A 25,967-nucleotide genomic window follows, 5' to 3' on the forward strand; every position below is an offset into this window, starting at 1 on the left:
CATGTAATGGGCAAACAAAAAATGTACTATACCCGAAAGCAGTACAGTAGTACTCAATGTATCTTTACTTCTTAAATGTTAATGTTTTACTGTTTAATAATTTATACGCTTCTTATATGTTATTCAGATTCTTTTATCAAAATACCAGTAACAGCGCACTGCACGATAACGTGGAGTGAATACACTTGACATGACCATTCATAGTATTTATCCTCTTTCTCTGTACGTTTACCATTCGTTTGCTCAGAGGTTGATGAGCTTGCTGCTTAATGAGCAGCTCTTCACCCTAGCGTCCCGCTGCTTCTCTTCTTTCGTCGGCATCTTTACCCGTTAAAACTGATTTTTTTTAAAACTTAGTATGTTTTCTTTAATTTTTCAGTTAAGCTGGCACTTAACTCTTCAATCTGCCTCAAGAATGATTAGCGAAGGTGGTAGACAATGAAAACGTCAGCCGTACGCATCCGCCACGCACGCACTGGTGCGCGCAGCTGTGAGTTGATTCTACAATAAAATAAAATAAAGATAAAAAGAGTAATAACTTGCAGCACCGCTATTCAATTACACTTGCCTAACGCCTCTCCTAAGGGGAAATACTGTGGGATCTGGGCATCCGTCAAAGCAGCAATCACAAGCCCGATTACAAAGCGGGAAGCTGTGATTTGTCCTCTCCCTCCCATGTAACAATCGCAGCCCGTGTTGCAACGCACTATGTATGTATATGTATATATGTGTATGTGTGTGTATATGTATGTGTATATATATATATATATATATATATATATATGTATTCATATGTGTTCATATGTGTGGGAAAGCGAATAGTAGACGTGACGTAGTATCTGTGTACCAAATTTCAAGTCAATAGGTGAAACGGTTTGCGAGCTACAGCTCATTTAAAATCCTGGACAGACAAACGAATAGCCACAGTACTGTTTTATAGAAGAACATTTTACTGTTTAATAATTTATATGCAATGTGCTTCTTATATATTACTTCATATTCTCAAATGATAATGATGTTAATGTTGTTTATATTGATTTCTATGTTATTGTAAGTGCTCTTTATTTGTGGAAAAATAAATTTGGCAATTAAACTTATTTTATACATACATTTTATTTTTTTCTCTTGCACTCAGTCAGCGAATCCACTGGGTAATCAGCTATATATATATATATATATGTATATATGTAAATATATATATGTATATATGTATATATATATATATATATGTATATATGTGTATATATGTGTATATATATATATGTGTATATATATGTATATATATATATATATATATATATGTATATATATATATGTATGTGTATATATATATATGTGTGTATATATATATATATATATATATATATATATAGATAGATAGATATATGTGTATGTATGTACATATACAAATATGTATATATATATGTATATATGTTTATATATATGTAGATATACAAATATGTATATATATGTATATATCTGTATATATATGTAGATATACAAATATGTATATGTATATATATGTATATGTGTCTGCGTGTGTGTGTATATATATATATATATATATATATATATATATATATATATATGTATGTGTATATATATGTTGATATATGTATATATATGTGGATGTGTATATGTATATATTTATGTATATACAGTATGTTTATGTATATATATGTTTACATAACCTCTTTAACACAGTACTTCTCCGCTGCGAAGCGCGGGTATTTTGCTAGTCTAATAATATTAGACAGTTGATAGCAGGTGCCATTTACATGCGGCTAAGAGTGTAGGTTGCTCTGCAGGCTTGCGGCTGACCACTTGCACCAAATGGATAAAGTGATTGCTTTATATATCAGTATTAATGGCTAATTCAACTTCATATTGTGTAGTCATCATAATGAAATCCAGCAGTTGCTGTGCTTTCTTTTAATCAACTGATGGAAGTCCATGTTAGGCACCAATGTTTGCATACATATGCCTAATATATGCACCCCATTGAAGGTATTCTAATGTCATGTCTGGCTTCATCAGGAGGGACTCAGTAAACTGTGTGCTGCAGTGCTGAGCAGACATGGGAATTTAACTTCTGTAAAACACAAGTGCACCAGAGGAGTCTGTTAGAGGGGGCATCTTCACACTTTTTTTTTATTATTATTAAATTATCTGAAGTTTTTGACCTTAACACTGACATCCAGGCCGGTAGATTTTGTGTTGCCTGTTCCTACAGTTAGCAGGATTCCAGCCCAGGGGCTGTTATGCATGATCTGGCCACCGGGTGGCAGTGCAATACTGTGGCTAACATCTTTTTGGGCTTCTTTCCACTTTACTAAATGCTTTAAATAAGCTGGTATATGTAACTGGTAAGGATAGCTCAAAGGATTCATGGCAGGTGGTAATAAAAGTAATAGTAATATTTATGCACCACCTTTCCCATTTTGGTCACAGACTGAAAGAGATCGGAGCAAAGAAAGATGAGCTTGAGACTGTGGGCTCCAGAAGGTGTTTAATAAACAGAAGCATCTTGGTTAAACATACCAATTCATAAAATTGTAAAACATATTTGTCACCTTCTGGCTTGGCATCAGGATTGCCATTGGTTGCACAAAATAATTTAACCTGCTTTGCATTTCTGTATGCATGTGTTTAATCCCCACTGCAAGAGTAAGTTGTTCTCTCAAAAGGAAATGAACCCCATTGGTTATGAAGCATGTGACCTAACTGTGCTACAAGGGCACACTGGCATGTTATATTACCCGTCAGCTAGCCTGTCTCCTGCTGTCTCGCCTTCTTAGATGATGTTACTTTTGTCCGTTTCTATGCAGTTCCTTGAGTAAAGCTGCTGAGCGGATACATCCGAATATGTCTGAAAAGTCGCACGACATATGGTAAGAAAATGTGCATCTCTGATTATGATTGAAATTTCAAAGTGTGCTCTGCAGCCCTGTTTCAATCTACCCCATTTATGTTTGGCAGCTGTACTTGTGTTCCCCACTTTTACTGTAATATAAAGTAAAGAGGGCAACACAAGTAACTGTCTTCACAAACAACATGTAGCTCGTTTTTATTTACTTGCTTTTGTTTGTAAGTGAAGTGGAATGAGGATCATTCTGATCCCCTTAATGTGACAGTGAGGTGGTTTTTGTTTTACCAGGCGACACCAGAGTGATGGTGTAGAGTCAGGACAAGCTCCACCACGGCCCTTTTTGAGAGATATGCGTTCTCCACAGCGTTTGTGCAAATCAACGGTGGAGGAGGACTTAAAGAAGCTCATTGCCCTTGACAGCCCCCCACCAGGACTACAAGATCAGCCAAAGGTAAGCGGGGCTGGGGTGGTCACAGAGAACTCTATTAACAATGAACTGTCTCATCCTCCCACAAAGCATATACAGGTAATGTAGAGACGGCTCTACAGCAGCTATCAATTTAGCCTGCTTTTTCAAACCGACCCCAGAAGCCGTTACATGAAAAGCAAAACACCACCACACATAAAAGTGTTGGTTGCAAGACAGAATCCTCATTTTGACATCCTCAGCAGACCATAATTAACTGGAATTGGTGTGGGGGCTGGAATTGGTTGTGTCAAAATGTCAAGTATTTATCTCTGCAGCCCAGAGACTCCACCCAGGAGCTCCAAGTAAGTGGAACCGACTCCAGAGGTGCCACTAAAGTCTAGCTGCAGAGCTCTGCCCAGTTATACTATGGTTAACATTAGGGTTATCTGACTCGAATAATTCAATAGTGTCCCTTAAGTCAGCTCCACCTAGACTCCAAGCTGCAGCAATATCAGACTCCAAAGTGGGGGGGTGGGACAAGATAAACACTGAAAATGTGCAGACCTATTACGTCTGTGTCTGTGAGGCAGCATTTCTAACACTATATAAATATTATAATCAAAAACAAAATATGCCTCAATTTAGGCTTCATTTATATTGATGAAAATTGTTTCCAGGAAAATGTAATGTTCAGTGCCCAATCAGAGCTGTTTGTGACTGAATTCCTTATAGGACATCTGCAACACGTAAATGTTAATCAAAGTTCTTGACTTAGAGCAGGAACTTGCTGACTGTATTAAACAGTTCCGACAATCTCTCCCCTTTTCACTGTTGCATATCATGTGAACATGGTGGCTAGTGGGTAAAGTACTGGGCAGTAAACCATGAATTTAAAGATTCAATTCAATCGACAACGTTTAACTATTCCTAAGCTTCCCAGTGTGTTAGCTGTGGAAATACTCTAATGGGAAATATCTTGAGATGACACCCACTGTGGATCGCACTGGCAATAACAAATATGTTCTGCAATTTTTCAGCTAAGGAATACAGATGTTTTGAGATAACATAGGTATGCTCACCAATCATAGCACCGACATGTTGATGTGTTGTGATTAGCACATGCAAGAATTAATTTCCCTGTACTATGTATATATACATTGACACTAATGACCTTATAAAATATAAAGCATATAGAGCACACTGTTTGTTTTGGTTTTTTTTTTGCAGAAAGCATCCATAATCTCAGATAACCAAAGGTGCATAGCGCCAACCTTTATACTATTGTGGTAAAAACATGTGTTCCCAGTCATCATAGCATAGGAACTCTATAGTAACTAAGCACAAAATGGTGGCACCCTTGTTAAATAAACATTGCACCACCAAAAGATTTTAATTCAAGAGCCAATTATGCCTCACAGAACTGAATTCAACAACAATCAAAACCACAAATAGGAGGAAAAGAAAAGTGAAAAAACACAAAAAGGAGTCAGGAAAAAATGAAAACAACCCCATCATAACAGTTTTTCTGATTGTAATGCTGAAAGGAGTGTAATATTCTGGAGCCAACCATACTTCTTGAGGACCTCGAGATAATCCTGCCATTCTGTGATACAAAAGAAATGTTTTTGCATTTGAGCTGACTCCTTCCTCTAAAAAAGTGGCAAAAAAATTAAAAGTGATTCTTTCAGGATTGTTTATGTCACATTTGTTAGTGGTAGGAGATGATCTTTACAGTCAGTATAAGAAAGGAAAGTAAAATGAAGATGCATACATCCACACTCACTAAGGACAATCAGGATCACCAGTCATTGGAACAATGAGATTTTGGAAACAGCTATTACATCAAACCAAATCTTAACCTTCTTAGGTATTGCTGTCATTGCTTTATTAGAATGTTTGTCAGGGTTTTTAAAGAAACTTCAGTTTATTCAGTATCATTTCTTTTCAGGATTTAAGGGAAGAAAACACTTGGTAGCACTGGCTACTGGGCTAGGGTCATTTGTAGATGAGGCACCCTTGACTCACACCCATGCACTTATTTAAATTTCAGTCAGTTCACAGTTGGATAGTGTCACTCAATCCTAACAACCCTGTAGTAACCTAAGATTTTGGAAAACTGATGGTCCAGAAGAAGAATGAGTAGAGGGTTGTTGCCAGACGCGTGAGGTCAGAAGTATCTGGTGTAAAGGAATTACAGTAATCCCTCCTCCATCGCGGGGGTTGCGTTCCAGAGCCACCTGCGAAATAAGAAAATCCGCGAAGTAGAAACCATATGTTTATATGGTTATTTTTATATTGTCATGCTTGGGTCACAGATTTACGCAGAAACACAGGAGGTTGTAGAGAGACAGGAACGTTATTCAAACACTGCAAACAAACATTTGTCTCTTTTTCAAAAGTTTAAACTGTGCTCCATGACAAGACAGAGATGACAGTTCTGTCTCACAATTAAAAGAATGCAAACATATCTTCCTCTTCAAAGGAGTGCGTGTCAGGAGCACAGAATGTCACATAGATAGAGAAAACAATCTCTAGCAAACAAATCAATAGGGCTGTTTAGCTTTTAAGTATGTGAAGCACTGCGGCACAAAGCTGTTGAAGGCGGCAGCTCACACCCCCTCCATCAGGAGCAGGGAGAGAGAGAGATAGAGAGAGACAAAGTTTGTTTTTCAAGCACAAATCAATACGTGCCCTTCGAGCTTTTAAGTATGCGAAGCACTGTGCAGCATGTCGTTTCAGGAAGCAGCTGCACAAAAGATAGCAACGTGAAGATAATCTTTCAGCATTTTTAGACGAGCGTCCGTATCGTCTAGGTGTGCGAACAGCCCCCCTGCTCAATCCCCCTACGTCAGGATAAGAGAAAGTCAGCGCAAGAGACAGAGAAAAGTAAGCCGGGTAGCTTCTCAGCCATCTGCCGATAGCGTCCCTTGTATGAAATCAACTGAGCAAACCAACTGAGGAAGCATGTACCAGAAATTAAAAGACCCATTGTCCGCAGAAATCCGCGAACCAGCAAAAAATCCGCGATATATATTTAAATATGCTTACATATAAAATCCGCGATGGAGTGAAGCCGCGAAAGGCGAAGCGCGATATAGCGAGGGATTACTGTATGTGGAATGGGTAGAAGAGGCAGAGAAGGACTAAAGAAGAATGGTGTGAAAATGTAGAAGTAACAAATACATTAGAGTTTGAGATCCAACATTTTAGTGAATGACAGTGAACAGAAGCAAAAGGCTGCAAAGTACTCCATTAGGATAAGTTAAAAAAGAATAGTGAGGGATGAAACAGTGTATTTAGTATCACCTAATGACAAATACAAATTGGCCAAGTGTGAGTGTGCCTCTTCCAGGGTTGGCTACTACCATTTTCCCAGTGATGTCAGGTTTAGCTTTGGTTCTGGACTGGACAAGGCAAACTAGAAAGTGGTTGGAAGTGTGGACAGGATGTGCTGTGACTGGGTTCTGCATGTACAATGCATCCCACTAGGCCACCACAACACAAATTCAGGTTCACACTCAGAAGGCAACCATCTTCACCAGTTAAGCCAAAAGAAATTGATTCAAGTGATTACCATATATACTTGCGGATAAGTTCTCCCACGGATAAGTCGGGACTTGATTTTACAGTATAATTTCTGTTATTTTATAATGTCGGTCGTATAAGTCGAAGGCGGAAAACTCATGCTATTGGTCCAAGAGATTATGATATGCTAACGCCCAACTGAGAGAGTAACTATGGAGCACACTGCCTTTTTTTTTATATACTGTATATATATTGTGCCTACGTGACCACATGGTAATACCAGAACTATTCCGAAGCGACATTTGCACTGTTTTGTGTTTTTTGTATCTCACACCCTTACACACCTTTATCGTAAGAGCATCCCTTATCTACAATGGAGCGTTTGATCAGAAGAAAACATGAAGCTGGTTTTAAATTAAATGTTGAAAGAAATTGGCAACTGCACTGCTGCAATAAAATTCGATGCATCTGAGAAACTGACATGAGAGTGGAGGAGGCAAGAAGATGTTAAAAAAAATTTTTATTTATTTATTTAAAGTGTTACATTTTTGAATGGGCATATAAGCCAGGGTCCGATTTTTATGATCGATTTTTCGGGTTTCAAGACCGGACTTATAAGTGAGTATATACGGTAAACAGGCTTCTCACTGCAACAGTACCTCCATTTGAACCCCACCACAGCAGAGGGGTTAGGATCCATACAAGTTTTCTAAAGGGACTTTGTAGTTGATATTAATCATATCAAGAACATGTGAAAACAATACACAAATAAGTTGATTATGATGGTTGGGGAACAAACTGGACAATGAAATTGGATTTAGGAACACAGATGGAGGTCATGAAAGGATGATGCTGAGCAGTAAGCCTGACTGGAAAAGTGTTGGAGATGAATGGCTGGCAACTTGTGAAAGGAAGAATTCTGGCAGAAGTGTTGTTATTCCAGTGTTCCAAATAATGCATGACCTGCTAGGAGATCATGCTTTGAAAGTGGATAGAAGCTCAACTAGCTACAATTGTTCAGATTTTCTTTTGAAGATAACTCGGGGAATTCACTTTGGGTTAAAATGAGAAGTATAGTCCTAATGAAATGCTCCCTTTATTAAAGATATAAACCGTGAACTGCCAAAGTGTGTGACCTCACCAATTTTCTGGTCTTTTCCATAGCCCCAATATAACAGTTCCTCCTCCTGCCGACGCTCACTCCACAGGACCTTGTCAGATGAGAGTATCTACAGTGCGCAGAGGGAGCCTTCACTCACTGCTTTGCTGGACCAGGCACTGCCTAATGACGTGCTGTTCAGCAGTGCCCACCCATCTACTCGCAGCACACTGCCCACCCGCCGGCCCTCCTATCTTTTGGGAGTGAAATCTCTGCACGGTGAGTCATTATTCATCCTGACTTTCCATCAGCCAGTGGTCCACTTTCTACACAGAAATGCCTAATGACTGACATGTATAACTGCTGTTTTGTGTACAGTTGCCAATCCTGAGTCTGTCTTCTGAGGAAGTGATCATTTCTTTAGTAGCAGAGAGAACACTGTGGCACATGATAAGCCCTAGGATCAAATTCTTAGTTGTGTTTGCTTGTTCACCCACCTTCCGACCTCCCTGTATGTTTTCCCCACACATCCTAAGATGTGAGAGTTGTTAGTTTTTCTGATGTACTGTAAGTAAAAGTGGATGTGGAGGTACATGTGTGTGAGTTTGCCATTTGTGTGGCAGACACCATGCCAGGAATGGCTCAGGTTGTAAAATGGAAGGATCAGTGATGCCATTTTTTTATTTTTGTTTTGTGATTGGATAGTCCTCATCAATTCCACACCGAAATCATATTCTCGACATCATTTTGTTTCCTGTCTTTACTGCCATGACCCCACTCGTTTTCCAGTGTGGCTAGCTTGACAAGCAGAAGGCAAATGGCTGTCAGGCTTGCAGTAGTTTATTTGGCCCCACTGGGCCACATGATTGCACAGCCAGTCCTATTCATTACTTTAATTTTATCAAACAACTAGTCTTTGGTGACCCAGTAGCACCTTGTGTTTGAGAGTGATGCTGGTCGAATGGCAGAAATTACAGTAGTTCTGTTGGGAGAGTTAAGTGCCATGCCAAAGGCTTAGGTGGGTGAGCTTACAAAGGAGACCGCCTGCTTAGAGCAAGATTACTGCATGGTTACCTCTGAAAGATATTGTGTGATTTAGTGATGAAGCAAGAACATTAAAGAATGCATGTATGCTAATTTTAGAAATAAATGAAAGCACAGAAACTGGGTTGTGTAGACCACTGTGCCTTGTATACGACTTGAGAGGAAGTCCCCAGTACATGTCACAATCAGAAACAGGTTTGAGATAAAATGATAAGACATGGGAGTTACTAGACTCTCACAATAGACAGAAGGCAGCATATAAATGAATGAAGTGTGCCATTTGTGCTGCATGGCTGGATGCTTATTAAGTGAACAGTCAGCCACTTTTTACTGTGCAGCTATTAGTGAGGGTCTCTCAGATCCAGTCCTCTACTCACCTCCTGGAGTGGCATTTTGCTTTTGATGTGATATCATCTTAAATAAAAGTAAACAGAAAATTATAAAAGCTGCAGTTACTCCTACTTAAACTGTATGACACATTTTGTGACCTTCTCTATGTGTTTTTTTATTTTATTGTGTACTTTGTGACGCTGCATGGTGTAGTTGTGCTGAACTGGACGCTTAATGTCATGCAGAGTGAGACAGTAGCTTAAGCAGCTTTGCCTTATTGACATTTCTTGTTGCTTGGAATCACAGGAGATCTGTCCGCATCTGACACCTCTTTGTCTGAAGTTCACGACAAGAGGAGGACACCTCTGCAGGACCCCGGACTGATGCCCTTGCCTGACGCAGACAGTGGTCTTGACTGGTCACATCTAGTGGATGCGGCTAAAGCGTTTGAGGGTGAGTGGCCTTTCTGTGGGAGATGTTTAATTTAGAAAAACAAGTGTTGGGTGATATGTGGATAAAATGCAGCTCACCAGAAATGATGCTTTAAACACAACAGACTGCCAGAAAAAGCTTTTATCAATGACAAACCATGTCAAGATCATAGATTGATATTCTTTCTTACAAAGCTACTGCTCCAATGTGAAAACTGCAGCAATTTTACTTTAAGGTAGAAATTTGACTGGGGGTCATTCAGCACTAAGTATAGCTAACTGAATATTTCTAAGGATACAAGATGACAAGATCCTTTGTCCTCAATTTCCACCATCATCCTTTCCTAATCTGGATCTCTGTAGCAACATGTGGAGTTGGACAGACCACAACTCCACATCCTCAGAAACGTCCTCCAGCCAGACGAGAGATATAATCTACTATAGGAGGCATTAAGGGGCATCATAACTACACACCAAAGCTACCTCAACTGGGTCCTCTTGTTGTGGAGAGGTGGTTCATCTCTAACGTTACAGCTAGCTTTACTTTTACAGAGACTTCTTCTGTTTTTCAATTTATTATGAGGAGAAGCAGGAAGAAAGAAAAGGATGGGAGCCAGGTGACCAAAAAATAAAACAACCCAGTATATCATAAACCCAGTACAGTAATCCCTCCTCCATCGCGGGGGTTGCGTTCCAGAGCCACCCGTGAAATAAAAAATCCGCGAAGTAGAAACCATATGTTTATATGGTTATTTTTATATTGTCATGCTTGGGTCACAGATTTGCGCAGAAACACAGGAGGTTGTAGAGAGACAGGAACGTTATTCAAACACTGCAAACAAACATTTGTCTCTTTTTCAAAAGTTTAAACTGTGCTCCATGACAAGACAGAGATGACAGTTCTGTCTCACAATTAAAAGAATGCAAACATATCTTCCTCTTCAAAGGAGTGCGTGTCAGGAGCACAAAATGTCACATAGATAGAGAAAACAATCTCTAGCAAACAAATCAATAGGGCTGTTTGGCTTTTAAGTATGCGAAGCACCGCGGCACAAAGCTGTTGAAGGTGGCAGCTCACACCCCCTCCGTCAGAAGCAGGGGGAGAGAGAGAGAGAGAGATAGAGAGAGACAGAGTTTGTTTTTCAGTCAAAAATCAATACGTGCCCTTCGAGCTTTTAAGTATGCGAAGCACCGTGCAGCATGTCGTTTCAGGAAGCAGCTGCACAAAAGATAGCAACGTGAAGATAATCTTTCAGCATTTTTAGACGAGCGTCCGTATGGTCTAGGTGTGCAAACAGCCCCCCTGCTCAATCCCCATACGTCAGGATCACAGATATTCAGCGCAAGAGAGAGAGAAAAGTAAGCAATCTAGCTTCTCAGCCATCTGCCAATAGCGTCCCTTGTATGAAATCAACTGGGCAAACCAACTGAGGAAGCATGTACCAGAAATTAAAAGACCCATTGTCCGCAGAAATCCGCGAACCAGCAAAAAATCCGCGATATATATTTAAATATGCTTACATATAAAATCCGCGATGGAGTGAAGCTGCGAAAGGCGAAGCGCGATATAGCGAGGGATTACTGTACATGTGGGAATTTTAGTGCAAGACTGAACGTATTTACTTCATTTATTGATACTGAAAAAATAACATGATTCAAATTAAACAAATACACAAAGAAAATACACATTGCCACCAGGTGATAAAACAAGTTTGTATAAAGTATTGGAAACACAGCAACAGTACACAAGAACACGAAAAGGACAAAACAGGTCAAAGTAACAACTCTTCCCCATATGGAACTCCTTTGGTATTTGTTCAGTACAACTTGATCAAGATTGTCCATGCCCTAACCAAACCATCTACAGTGATAATCCGACTGTGTGTTTGGAATGCATGTTACAGCTTTGTGCGCACGCTTCCAGAATGACGTACTGTATGTTTGCTTAAGTGCATTCATGTTACTGGGTTCCCAGGTGCCAGAAGGGGGTGCAAAAACACTGAAAGAACATAGAGGGACTCGTGTCTTTCAAACTGCCGACACAGCAAGACAGATCACACTGAAAGTTATCAAACCTTATCAAATATCCGTTACAGTATGCTGCTTGCAATTTGTTTAACATTTTTACTGTATATTGATTGTTATCCTAGTGGTAAACATTCTAATTCATTTTTACAGAATTTCATGTTACTGTGAATTAAAGTCTAAATTAATTGTAATCGGGAGGAAATATTTGAGGATTACTTTAATACAACATTGAGTTCACTCGGGTACTTCAATAGTGAGACACGAATAGACTTACAATGCTTCAATTTCTATAAAACTGGGATGGAGAGTGACTTTACATCTTTTGTTCTCAAGGATCAAAAAGCCACAGAGCTCACTGGGTTTAAAATAAAGACTGAATGTAATGTATTTAAGCAATCATGAGTGATTTTTGTCTAGGTTTTATATATGTCGCAAAACACGGAATAGTATGCCTGGCCCTACTTTTCTGTCTAAACATATCACTTTGTACACACAGAGAATCACATTTTTTGGAAGTACTGTGTTTTCATTTGAAGGCTGTGCTTGTCATTTGCGTCTTTTAAACAACAGCAAAACAACACTCCATGATTTGCATGACCAAAAAAAAAAAGTAAAAATACCAATAGTAATAATAAGACATATACAGGGCATGTAGCACCTAGTACTTGAAAACAGTGTTTGAATATATTCAAATATCTATTGGTCTTTAATGTGAATGTTCAAACCTTTGGCTTTTTAGTCCTTGTCCAGTTTGGCAAAAACACCCCTCTTTTCTACAATTTGACCTTGCATATTGGTGGCAACCTCATGCCTTTACCACCTTGGATGTGTCAAGAGTATTCTGACTCTCAGGAAGGTTTATGATGCTTACAACTTTCCAGTCATTGAGGTCCAGTTACAAATCCTACCCTTCCCCTTTTTTTTCTTATGGTAAGTAGTGTGTGTTACTATCTTCTCCACTTTCTTCTCATCCTTCCAATAACATTTGTTATGCTAATCCCCCACTTTATTTCACAAATATATTCGCTTCTGGAGGATACAATGATACCTTTACTTCCTCTGTATAGATTGGGTTATGTCTCTACACCCATTAGAGATGGGTTTAAATTATGGCTAAACATATCATCAATCTGTACCATCTGTTTTGAATCCAGAATTGAAAAACTGTTTTTCATGTTTGTTGCCATTCTGCTCATTAGTTGGCTGTGTATTTCATCACAGTATGTAGAAGTCTGAGATGCGCCCTCCCATGCTGATACATATCGGGTGTACATTGTGTCTTCATTAACACCTTCTTACCGGCCTGTGAAATGTACTATGCACTTACCACCAACATTTGCCACCTATTTGTTGCAAAGGTTGTCGGGGGATCTACTCATGCACACAAAAAATGCACAATTAATTGATTGTTAAAACTCATAATAAACTTCTCAGTATCTACCATAATTCATTTACTCAATAGAAAGAAGAATTTGTATAGAACTAAACTTAATTTTCATTAGAATGTTTTACTGTTATAGCAGCTGTTATGTCCTGAGACCTTAACCAATACTCAAAACTACAGTACCAGACACAATTAACAATTTTGTACTTCATGCACTCGAACCTCAGCTGTATGGCGGTGTAACTCGCCCCAGATTTAATACTTCAAATTATGCATGTACATAATACATCTTGGACACTGATTTAACAGCAACACTAAATTCACCATGACACATTTTCCAAAACTACAAAGTGAATAATCCATAGAATCAATGAAGAGCAATTAAAGAAAATACTGTTGTAATAACTGCAGTGAGAGTATACAGAACATATAGCATTCAAAACACTTTACTCATTAGATACATAAAAATAACACAAAATGAGCAATCAGTTACCATGGCAGTAAAAGATAAACCTCATAGGCTTGAGTTAATTGAAAAGGGTAAAGACCGGCAGCAATTTAAAGGAAATGGGATGATCCTACCAGAATCCTCTGTCCAGTTTACTCCATGGCATGGTTCCCGATTCTTCTGAAGCTTACTACTTCTTAGTCGAATGCATAGCTCCACTGTAAACATTATTAAAAATCTTTAATGACTTTGTAAACTTGCAATTTTTAGTAAAATGGCTTGTTTTTATACAACAGGAGTCATTGACAACACAACAGACACCCTTACCATATCCTACTGATCTTTTTAAAACTGGCCGAGAGAAATGATGTTCCTCTTAAAACATGAAGGTTTCTCTCCAAGAATCAATATCAGGGGTTGTCCAAACTGAAGGGTTTATCAAAAAACAGAATCACCAAACATTCATAGTAAACAGGATTTAATCTATACATTTACTTCCCGAATGTAGCACTGCTAAAGCGGAAAACATAAAATAGAAGTGAACGGTGGAAAAGCTAAAACAGGACGTTATGAAGTCTCACACTTTATTCCCTTATCCTGAGCAAGAAGGCCCTTCTTTACTCTAGATGTGTCTTAGTCTCTACAGCATTTGGCGGCACAAGCAAGATGGAGATGTGTCCCTGTCGTACTCGCCACGGCACACAGTGGTGCGAGAAGGAATACAGCATGCATCTGTTGTGTTTCCTCGTTGTCTAATCAAGTGGTAGCAACTCCTACCACACATCGATGTGCAGAGGCATGACACATGCCTACTTGACTTGAAACAGCCTGACATTTGTACCAGCACATTTTAGATTAGAAAATGAGATCATATATAACATTAAACTTTGGGTTTACTTCACTGATAGTAAATTTAAATATAAGTCTTATTTCTTGTACCTTGGACTTTTCATATGTTTAACTAGTTTGGGACTTTATGATTTCTTCAGTCTGCCGTCATGCTGCATTAACAGACGCATGTAGGACTCAACCTACAGGTGCAAAAAAAACAACAGCAATGTTTGAATTTCACAAACAATGATGGATCAAGACCAGGGGTGCACATAACTTTTTTGGTCAGGTTCTAAATGGAGCACTAGAAAATGTTGTTTGGTGCTCACCGTTTAGGCATCATTATCTGACAATGCATCCTCCTCCTCCTCACTGTCCTCAGCCGCCTCCTCCACTTTGCTGCCTTTCCCACAGGTTTCTTCTCTGTTATGGTGAGATGTACTCACTGCTCCTTGGTTGATCCTGCGATGAGCTGTTTGTGTTCACAGTTCCACAGTAGGATTTGGGTCAAATGTTTCTGTGGTCATCTTGGACAAGTGTATGTTCATAAGGGAAGTCATACACAGAGGAGACTGCCAAACGCTTTCTTGCTTCTTTTAAGTGCATCAATTCTCTTGTAATGGTGTCTTTGTTGAGAGATAAGATGGCCTCGTATTTCTGAAGAATGCTATTAAGTGTTGTATTACCAAAACTGAGGAGGCTTGGCATCTCCTGTGACCAAGCTGAAGGATCAAAAATTTAAAATGGATCACATGACTTGAGAGATTCATAATCTAGTTTCAGACTCATTAATTACACCTCTCAGCTCATGAGCCTTATTTCTGTCAGCATCAGCAATGGTAACATTGGTGTCCTTCCTGTACTTGCCCTCACCATCAAGCAAAAGTGTGAACTGTCCAATGGCTACCATCAGTTCATCTCTGCATTCACCAATGGTCAGCCTTTCCTGCTGAAATCTGAGAGATGTGAGCTACAAAATGCCATCAATGTCCAAGATGTTCTGTGCTGTGACCCCAAGCTTCTCTCTCCCTCTCTGTGTGCATTCTGGACAGTGAGTGTGGGGTTATGCAAAAAATTGCTAATGCAAGAAACGGGGAAACGCTCTGTGCAGACTTCCAGTAGGCCAGTGTCATTAGTTGGAGCTAGCTGAATTTGAATAGTAGGTAATAGCTTTAATATTATTAGTCTCTTGCCTTCAAGCAGACCATCTAATGTGAAATTTTCCCAATTTCACAAAGGCAATGTCATTCTCACCACACAATTTCTTTAGTGCTTCATTTTTTTTTTTGCACCACCTTTATGTAAATACAATTGGATAACAGAATGATTAAATGTCTCACAGTATGGATCCATGTGATCAACTGACTACACGCAGTTTTCAAGGGTGTGCACAGAATATGAACAAGGAAATGCCCAATCACAGCCATCTGACGTGGTTTTGGCACAATTCCATTGTACACACTGACACTGACAGCGGCCCCGTCTGTGCAAATCGAGACCAACTTTGACTTCCATTCATCCAAGCGTGAGTCATGGAAACAATTCACAAGCCTGTTAATTAATTTGCACTCAAGTCAATTAATCCGAGGAAATCAGAGTTAAACACTCTGATGTAAACAATCCTGTGCTCAGTTTTGGTAATATCTTTGGATCCATCGAAAAGCATGGCCAAATATTCAGCCGATTTAAATTTTTCCCTTAGTTCCAAACTGACTATCTGGCGATGCTTTGCATTATTCTTGTTCCACTTTCTTGTGAATGATACGTACCTCCAACTTTCAATCCGAGCTTCTCCATGAGAGCAATATCCTCTGGGATGGAACACATGGGGTGTGCGTATTTTACGCACATACAGTGGTGTGAAAAACTATTTGCCCCCTTCCTGATTTCTTATTCTTTTGCATGTTTGTCACACAAAATGTTTCTGATCATCAAACACATTTAACCATTAGTCAAATATAACACAAGTAAACACAAAATGCAGTTTGTAAATGGTGGTTTTTATTATTTAGGGAGAAAAAAAAATCCAAACCTACATGGCCCTATGTGAAAAAGTAATTGCCCCCTGAACCTAATAACTGGTTGGGCCACCCTTAGCAGCAATAACTGCAATCAAGCATTTGCGATAACTTGCAATGAGTCTTTTACAGCGCTCTGGAGGAATTTTGGCCCACTCATCTTTGCAAAATTGTTGTAATTCAGCTTTATTTGAGGGTTTTCTAGCATGAACCGCCTTTTTAAGGTCATGCCATAGCATCTCAATTGGATTCAGGTCAGGACTTTGACTAGGCCACTCCAAAGTCTTCATTTTGTTTTTCTTCAGCCATTCAGAGGTGGATTTGCTGGTGTGTTTTGGGTCATTGTCCTGTTGCAGCACCCAAGATCGCTTCAGCTTGAGTTGACGAACAGATGGCCGGACATTCTCCTTCAGGATTTTTTGGTAGACAGTAGAATTCATGGTTCTATCTATCACAGCAAGCCTTCCAGGTCCTGAAGCAGCAAAACAACCCCAGACCATCACACTACCACCACCATATTTTACTGTTGGTATGATGTTCTTTTTCTGAAATGCTGTGTTCCTTTTACGCCAGATGTAACGGGACATTTGCCTTCCAAAAAGTTCAACTTTTGACTCATCAGTCCACAAGGTATTTTCCCAAAAGACTTGGCAATCACTGAGATGTTTCTTAGCAAAATTGAGACGAGCCCTAATGTTCTTTTTGCTTAACAGTGGTTTGCGTCTTGGAAATCTGCCATGCAGGCCGTTTTTGCCCAGTCTCTTTCTTATGGTGGAGTCGTGAACACTGACCTTAATTGAGGCAAGTGAGGCCTGCAGTTCTTTAGACGTTGTCCTGGGGTCTTTTGTGACCTCTCGGATGAGTCGTCTCTGTGCTCTTGGGGTAATTTTGGTCGGCCGGCCACTCCTGGGAAGGTTCACCACTGTTCCATGTTTTTGCCATTTGTGGATAATGGCTCTCACTGTGGTTCACTGGAGTCCCAGAGCTTTAGAAATGGCTTTATAACCTTTACCAGACTGATAGATCTCAATTACTTCTGTTCTCATTTGTTCCTGAATTTCTTTGGATCTTGGCATGATGTCTAGCTTTTGAGGTGCTTTTGGTCTACTTCTCTGTGTCAGGCAGCTCCTATTTAAGTGATTTCTTGATTGAAACAGGTGTGGCAGTAATCAGGCCTGGGGGTGGCTACGGAAATTGAACTCAGGTGTGATACACCCCAGTTAGGTTATTTTTTAACAAGGGGGCAATTACTTTTTCACACAGGGCCATGTAGGTTTGGATTTTTTTCTCCCTAAATAATAAACACCATCATTTAAAAACTGCATTTTGTGTTTACTTGTGTTATATTTGATTAATGGTTAAATGTGTTTGATGATCAGAAACATTTTGTGTGACAAACATGCAAAAGAATAAGAAATCAGGAAGGGGGCAAATAGTTTTTCACACCACTGTATTTTACGAAGATATTACAGAGTAACATTGCTATAGAGTTGATGTTTGTTAGCTATAGTATGGACAATGTTTGTGTGCTCTTTATTCTCTTCATTCTTGTCAAATACCGGGTTACTGAAATTCTTTGTCCCCATATGAAAAGCGCTGGTTCTAGCTGCTAGATGCAAGTGTTGACAGCAAATCTTACACCACATCTTGGAGCCCTCATCATTTGTTTCATGCTACAGTTTCTACTTGAGCCATTTCTCAGAGAAAACTTCTTTCTTACGCTTAGCCCCCGTCTAGATCTGGCATGAGGGTGCATGCAACAAAAGCAATATAAAAAAAAAAGTGTTACAAGATGTGAAACAAACTATAGCATCAATTTCCTGAAACTGCATATGAAACTAAAGTGATCTGCTTTGCTAATCGTTATTTTGGTGCACTATAGTGGGGTTGTCTTTCATTATGTCCCTTAGAATATACCCCTGACATAAAATGAGGTTTAGCTCTACTTACCGGATTTGGCTTTGCTCTTTGAATTTGTGTTTCAGTGGAACCAGTAAGCAAAGCACCTTGAGACAGGTGACGGTAACAGAATTCCCAAGGGAGAACAGGAAAGGTTTCATGTAATTTCCACCCATATGCTTCTGAAAAACTAATCACTGCTTTCTTTCCCCTTCAGTCCAGAGAGCATCGCTGCTTGCTGCAAATGAAGCAAACCACAGACCAGAAAGTTCCATGTCCAGTCCTCAACAAGCGGAGCACCAGCTGTCCCCTCAGGCGAGACTTGGCACCAGGTATGCTTCACCCAGTGGAAAAGACTGGCCTGTCAATACACTTGTTAGCTGTTGTAATTTTAACTTGTTATTCTGGACTGATGATCCCATTTTTTCCATGCATTTGATTAAAGTTTTTTGTTTTTCTTTTTATTCTATCTAATTAGTCAGTGGCATTCAGATTTTGTATTTTCTTGTTTTGCATACACATAGATGCAGTAGGTAGTTACGAAAATTACTAATCAGTGTTAAAAAAGGAAAAAAAAAGCTTACAGTATTATATCAGCAGTTATCTCTACTGCTTAGTCTTGGACTTGAGTGTTCAAAAAAAGCTCATATACCTAGCTAAACTCTAGTTCAGTCCTTTGTGTGAGCCAGCATTACATACCGAACTGCTTGGTTTTACCCCTCATTGTCATTCTTCTTGAGTCATCCATCTCTAGGATCTTTTTGCACAAACTGTATAAGGGGTAGGTCAAAACACAACCATGTTCAGACTTAGGAGACCTTGAAAAGAGGTCACGACCATATTACACAGATAAGAAGGCTAGATTAAAGTGGATAATGCAGTTGTGGGGCCACTTAATGGATATAGTTCTGATCTCCTACTGAAAGGAGGACAGACAGGCATTAGTGTACATCCTTGGGATAAAGAAGAAATGAAAAATATGATCTGAAAAATACAGTAAGGTGCCGATTTACACCCTACTGAGTGGATGCAAGTCATACTTACGGCCTAGGGCCATATGTAGTAATGTTCTAGAAACTGCAAAAACAACAGCAGTAATGAATCTTTCTCCAATATTATTATTATTTCACTGGGTTTCATATGTTTTCTGATTCTTGGTTTGTTTTCTGACTCATTTAAGGTTTGTTTTCATCAGCTTTGCTCCATGGCTAATTCTTATGCATTCAGCCTGCACTGCATTCCTTACACTAACGTTTCTGAACCTTTGTAGTCCTGCAACCCAGTATCACCTTTTTAAATTAACTAACAACCCACTAACAGCAATTAAACCGCCCTCTTTGTGAAACAAGTGTAATGGGAGTCCCCCTGGGTGAAACAAGCTCACTCAGAAACAGGAAAACATACCACACAGTACTGATAATCACATAGGCGACCCACTGCAACCCACTCAAATACCAATAATGTCAACCCCAGATGTACAGTACCAGCACCAACTCGAGTTGAGAAACACTAGCTTACATGGACCTGGTGTGCAGACGACAAGACTCAAAGAACGGTTTGACTGTCGTGGTACCAACAATTTAAGTGTACACACCGGTGACATGCACCAGACCCACAGAGCCTCAATTGCAATACCCTGTACACTTTGTAACCAACATAAGGGCAATATGCCATTGGGCCTAGAAGCCAGTTCCAAATGGAGCTATAAGTCAGTACAGGACTATAGTTGCAGGCCGTCATAATGTACAAATAAAGGGTTTTTGTTTATTAACAGTTATAAAGTGGGCTTAACCAAGAAGGAAAAGCCACTCATAGCAATATTAGCCCTAAAGTTGTTGAATCCTGGGAGTGACTTCCCTGCTTAACTACACACAATTCCCCTTTGCATTCTGCAGGACCTTTAAACCCTCTCGAGTGGATCCCTTCCAGGGCTTCTCTGGTTACATTGGGCTGAATTGGTAACCCTGTTAAGCCATGAGGCTAACAAGCTACAATAATGTGTCGTTGTCCAAGACTCCTGCGCTATATAGGCTTGATTTCAGTTTTAATGCAGCACATCACTGCTGGGCAGCCTTTCTGCTTTACAGAAGACTTGGGGAACATCATCAAGTGCTAGTACTATTCCATGCTGTCTCATCACTGAGACCTAGTCCACACTAACACAGATACATCTGAAAGCTGATATTTTCATTTTTTTTTATTCATTTTGGCCTTCCACCAATACTGAAACGGCATTTTCAACCACAGAAAAATGCGGTGTAAATCTCAGTGGCGGATCTCGAATATGTTGATGGGGGAAATTACCTATGGTTTTTGGTGGGGTAACTCCCTTTCTGATATCAGCTTTACTGTGAGGTTGTCTTTTTCTTCCTTCTCTTAATCAGTTGAGAGGTACTATACCTCGAAACACTTGAATATTTATGTTGAGGAGTTTATCTTTCAAGGCTTTGTCATCCTTATTATTGTTTGTAAGATTTAAAGGCAGATGTATTTCATCATTTGTCCAAACCAAGAAGTCCAGTTGGTTTTTGACTTCATTCTTTCAGCAATTTCCATTTAATTTGGGTTTGTTCTGTAACCAAACTGTGGGCTGATAAATCTTGTAGCCTAAGCATCCTTATATCTGCTGTTAAAGAACCCTGACGGTACAGAAGAGAGCTCTACTTTCTAGATGTAGGCCCTTCCCTGGCCTGCTTCTCACATTCCTGGGTCTGCCTGCAGTTATGCCTTTATTGCTTGTAATTATCAGTTTAAGTTTCCAGAAGCCGATTATTTATCTTCATTTGTCCTCCATTTAGTTACAGTAATTGTTTGTAATGGGGTTTCTTTTGTTTTGAAATTGTTTGCTTTCACCTGATTGTTTTGTATTTGCCCCTTTAGTTGTGGAAAGAGCCCAGAGGGGCAGGCTTCTAATCATGCAGGTGTGCTGTCATTAGGGGAGTCACGTGAACCTTCTCTGTTTAAGCCGCACTTGAGCCCAAGTCTGGCTGCTGGGTCTTTTGAGTTCCACCCAATCTCAGAGTAGGCTTCTTGCTTTATCTTGTACTGAAGGTAAAAGTAGGATCTTCTTAGGTTTTCCTTGAATAAAGGATTATAATCTTGAATCTTTGAAGATAGTTTTTACCATTGGGTCCACCAAAATTAAAAAGTTTGGAAAATAATTTTAGTGAGAAATCAAGCAAAATGAAATCTTTTATTGGCTAACTAAAAAGATTACAATATGCCAGCTTTCGAGGCAACTCAGGCCCCTTCTTCAGATAAAATGTAATCGATTACATCTTGGCTGAAGAAGGGGCCTGAGTTGCCTCGACAGCTTGCATATTGTAATCTTTTTAGTTAGCCAATAAAAGATTTCATTTTGCTTGACTACTCACTACATTCATAATGGCTAACGCGATACAACACCCTAGTACTACAGAAAATAATTTTATAAATTATAAGAGTCCGAGTTTATTAAGAATAAACATTTTCGTACTTGTTTTAGTGTTCTTTCATACTGTATTTTGTTGTTAGTTTTTAATTCTGAGTTTTGCTCTTGTGTGCCTTTCATTAGGACTATATTATTTTTTCTTAATTAGTCCCAGTTAGGAAATCCATTCCCGGGCTCCCAGTTACCAGGAGCCCGGGATTCCTGGACATTTTTCATTCCCGGGAATGAAACTGCCATAATTCCCGGGAAAACGGGAACGGCCAAGATCGCATATATAGCGTGTAAAAGTGTAAAAATCGATCAAGAAATAACAGAGTTATAGCTGAAAATAATTAAGGTGGCGCCATTGCTGCAGCTTGCACTTCATCAGACAACAGCTTTGAACAGCAACTTGAAATTGCAATGCGTCAGTCTGTTACATCCGCATTATCTGTGCCAAGAAACTTGCCATCACAGAATGATGACAAGAAACTGGATGCATCAGTAAAAGCTGAAATGGCGGTGTTTCAGAGCAATGGCAAGCGTGGGCGTTGTTTAGAACAAATGTATCGATATCTGATGACTGTGCCGCCTACTTCAGTGGAGGCAGAGTGTGCTTTCTCAGCGGCTGGCATACTTCTGCACGAAGGTGCGCTCTCATCTGGACGACCGCACGCTGGACACGTTGTGCTTTCTACACTCTTATTACCGCAACTAAAGATACATGTACTTATATGACAGCATGAACTGCTTGTAGATAAGGTTAGTCTTTTATTTCTGTCAACATATTGCAGTAGTTTTATTAAAAATAAGTGTCGGTCGTTCTAAAACCGTTCACATGTGAGATGCCCGTGCACTGTGTCATCCCCAGGATTCCCGAATTCCCGGGAATGGATAAACCCGTCTGGGAATGGATTCCCTAGTCCCAGTTTCCTGCCTTCCAGTTGATTGATATTTTGTTTTCTTTCTTAACATTACATTTATAAATTCTTAATTTACTTTAATAATATTAATGTGAAATGTAAGTTATTGGGCTTAATAATGTTAAAGAGTATGTATGATTCCTTTTGCCAGCCATTAAATCACTATGCTGAAATGCACATCTTGCACTTGGGTACTTGAATTTCTCCATTTAATTTTTATTTCCAAATGGCCAGGACCATAGAGTAGGATGACCTGTGGCAAAGGGGATAAATCTAGTTGGAGTTCACAGTATGACACAGTGGCCTGAACAACCTCACACAGGTGTTGTCTTGTTGTGTGTTTTTCATTTTGAGAATATTTTCTGGGTGCATAGAGTACAACTACCTATATAATCCTAAATGGTAAACACCTTTTATAGGGTGTAGCATCAATATTACTAAACAGTCAACATAATGTAAATTAGAAATAAATCAAACAAGACATTGACTTTTCATTTTCTTTTCCCCTACAGTGATATTCCCGCCAGCCTAGCCGATAAGGTTAACCAGCTCGAGTCAATGGTGAAACTGCTGCAAGACGACTTGAAAAAGGTAAGGAATAAGTCATCCCCAAAGACAGAAACTTAACATATAAAACTATAATGAGGTCAGCTGGGCTGAAAAGTGACAATCTCTTTCAACTTGAGGTTTCCTGACATCTCTGTCTGTATTTGGAATGAAAGTGACATTTCATTTTTGAATGATCTTACCCAGCTTCCCAACAACTTGCATCCGGTTTGTCTTTATGAGCATTTCTTCTTGAAAAGCGGACATTGCAGTACCCATCTGGCTGTGCCCACAATTTACCTTGTAGCCCAGCATCCAGTTGAAAGAGCCTAATTGGATGAAACAGGTGCACCAGTTTCTTATGTTTCTTTTTGTTATTTCAGTGGGACTGCTAGGGTCTAAACATTATTGTTTATAAAAAGACACAATTCCTCCCTGTTACAGTCACACAAGGTTTATTGTGAGTGTTTAAGACCAGGAGATGATTATGCAGCCAGACACCATGGCCAAGACCAGCATAGATCAGAATACTGGGACAGCAAAGCAAAACCCAGAAACCAAAAAGGGCAAGATACAAAGTCAACTACTGAAAGAGTTTGTTACCAGAATACACATCCCACCACTTGACCATCACATGACTATATTCAATGTATTGCATAAATAAAGAAAAAAATACATGACAGCAGTTAAACTTAACTTTTCAAATTCCAAACATGAAACAAACACCACAGTTTAAAATCCTTGCATGTAAAAACCCAAAAATAGACAAAATTACATAAAAATGGCTAATACTACACTCCAGTCTAAATATGATTCAGGCCACCGGTTGTAAGGAATCATGATTGTTGTATGATGCGTGAGCCACCTAAGTCACTTCACTACATTTTTTTGTATTACAGAATATCTACTACTGTATAATAAAATGCTAAGGTCTCTGTGTACGTGTGGCCAGTCCCCACAAACAATCCGATTTATCAGTTTGGTTTTGGTGAGGTGATCGACAGAGGAAGTATTGAGCGTAAGCAACACAAGAAAGAGTAAAGTTGTATGTAAGTAAGGCACACTCAACAGTCGCTTTCAAAGACGGAACTGTGGTATAGCGGGTCCACAGCTCAGAAAAAGGTGGTGAGGACTGAAGACAGGAAGAAGAAGAAGTAACAAGTGGGATAAGTGCCTGACTTTTTAAAACAAACCCATGAACTCAAGCCTGAGGACTAAACTTTTTAATGGACATTTATTTATTGCTGATTTTGATTGTCATTTTACCTTAAAGTTCTTGTTTGTTATAATGTCCTGATTTTACGAAGGCAGGCTTTGGTTTTGTTTTAATAAAAGGGTTTGGTTTAGTGCAGTGACAGGGCCAAGCTGTGGACCTGGGCCACCAGTTGCACTGGGATGGTTGATGCATGGAGCCTCCCCATGCACCTAGAGGCTTAATGGGTGAGGTATGTCGTATAGCGGCTCCGTTGCTCTGAAAAAGGTGGCCAATGTTTTATTTTTTTAAAATAATCATGCCCTGTGAAGGTGCAGGCTCCAATCAGTTGTGGGGTTTCCTGTGTGTGTTTTGCTTCGCCATTAATTGGGGAACTGGCTGACCATACATGTGTGGAGGTGGGCGGCTCAGTCAGACACCTCAATGACACTGCAGAGGGAGCAGCTCCTCATACCCCTACCTAATTAAGCATCAGTGTTAAAGGAGCCTGCACAGGACAGAAGGGGATCATAAAAAACAATGAGAAAGAAGAATGAGAGAACAGAAAGAAAGCTGTGAGACCAACATCGGGTGAAGTGGTGGGACAAGCCAGCCAGCTAGTGTGAAAAGGCAGCATGTCGAAGGATTGGCACTCTAGGGGCAGCTCACCCCACTGAGTATTTGTAGAGGAGTGGGTATGAGCATGGTGGAGACCTACCCAGGGGAGCGAGAATGAAGACGGGAGGAAAACCGACCCCAAGCAGTCTGTCTGGCCGGTGCGGCTTGGAGGCAGCTAAGATGGGGGTCTGGTGGTGAGGACCACAGCTGCTTGTGTCTCCGCCGGCTAAGCAAGCAATGGGAGAGCTGGGGAGTCAAAGTGGGAGTTGTCCTGGGCTCGTTAGATGTGTGGTTGGTTTTATTCCCGTTTTACTCTGGATTTTAACTTTCACTGTTTTAAAGGATTATTTATTTATGGAACATTTATGCACTGCACTTTTGAACGCTGTTTTGGAGTTTTAAATAAAAGTACAAGGAGCACTCTTGCACCAACGCCTTGCTTTGTGTGTGTCCTCGTCCCGGTTGTGTGAACAGATGTTACTAAAACAGCCCCCATGATTGATGTTTATTTGATTATGCTGACCTCTTTTGTAAGTCACTTTGGATTAAATCATCTGCTTAATTAATAAGTGCAACTGTAAGTGAACAGTATTTGGATGCATTCCAGGCAACATAGGTGTTTTTTATTCTGTATAGGCTTTTTTTCTCCCACAAGTGAGTTTTTAACAGTTAAACTGCATACCTTATGAAAGTATTTTGTTTACTTTTCACCTGACAAACTGGTATAAACTCCACATTCTTGATATTTGATGTACAGTTGTGCTTGAAAGTTTGTGAACCCTTTAGAATTTTCTATATTTCTGCATAAATATGACCTAAAACATCATCAGATTTTCACTCAAGTCCTTAAAGTAGATAAAGAGAATCCAGTTAAACAAATGAGACAAAAATATTATACTTGGTCATTTATTTATTAAGGAAAATGATCGAATACAGTAATCCCTCGCTATATCGTGGTTCAACT

At 39.6% G+C, this 25,967-nt stretch overlaps 1 protein-coding gene across 8 annotated transcripts in view; it reads left to right on the plus strand.

The window, feature by feature from the left end:
• sipa1l1 (signal-induced proliferation-associated 1 like 1) overlaps positions 1-25,967 on the plus strand; it is a 309,330-nt gene that overhangs the window by 278,301 nt on the left and 5,062 nt on the right. For 6 of the 8 annotated variants that reach the window (XM_051920056.1, XM_051920058.1, XM_028822023.2 and 3 more), the window contains 6 exons: positions 2,829-2,891; positions 3,158-3,320; positions 7,968-8,181; positions 9,583-9,729; positions 18,533-18,647; positions 23,160-23,238. In XM_051920056.1, the coding sequence (XP_051776016.1) occupies positions 2,829-2,891; positions 3,158-3,320; positions 7,968-8,181; positions 9,583-9,729; positions 18,533-18,647; positions 23,160-23,238 (781 nt within the window). The remainder of the gene's footprint in view (positions 1-2,828; positions 2,892-3,157; positions 3,321-7,967; positions 8,182-9,582; positions 9,730-18,532; positions 18,648-23,159; positions 23,239-25,967) is intronic. The other 2 variants (XM_051920059.1, XM_028822028.2) reach the window with 1 other exon arrangement.

This window comes from Erpetoichthys calabaricus, chromosome 16 (assembly GCF_900747795.2).
Source record: "Erpetoichthys calabaricus chromosome 16, fErpCal1.3, whole genome shotgun sequence".
In the NCBI taxonomy this organism is placed as follows: domain Eukaryota; kingdom Metazoa; phylum Chordata; class Cladistia; order Polypteriformes; family Polypteridae; genus Erpetoichthys; species Erpetoichthys calabaricus.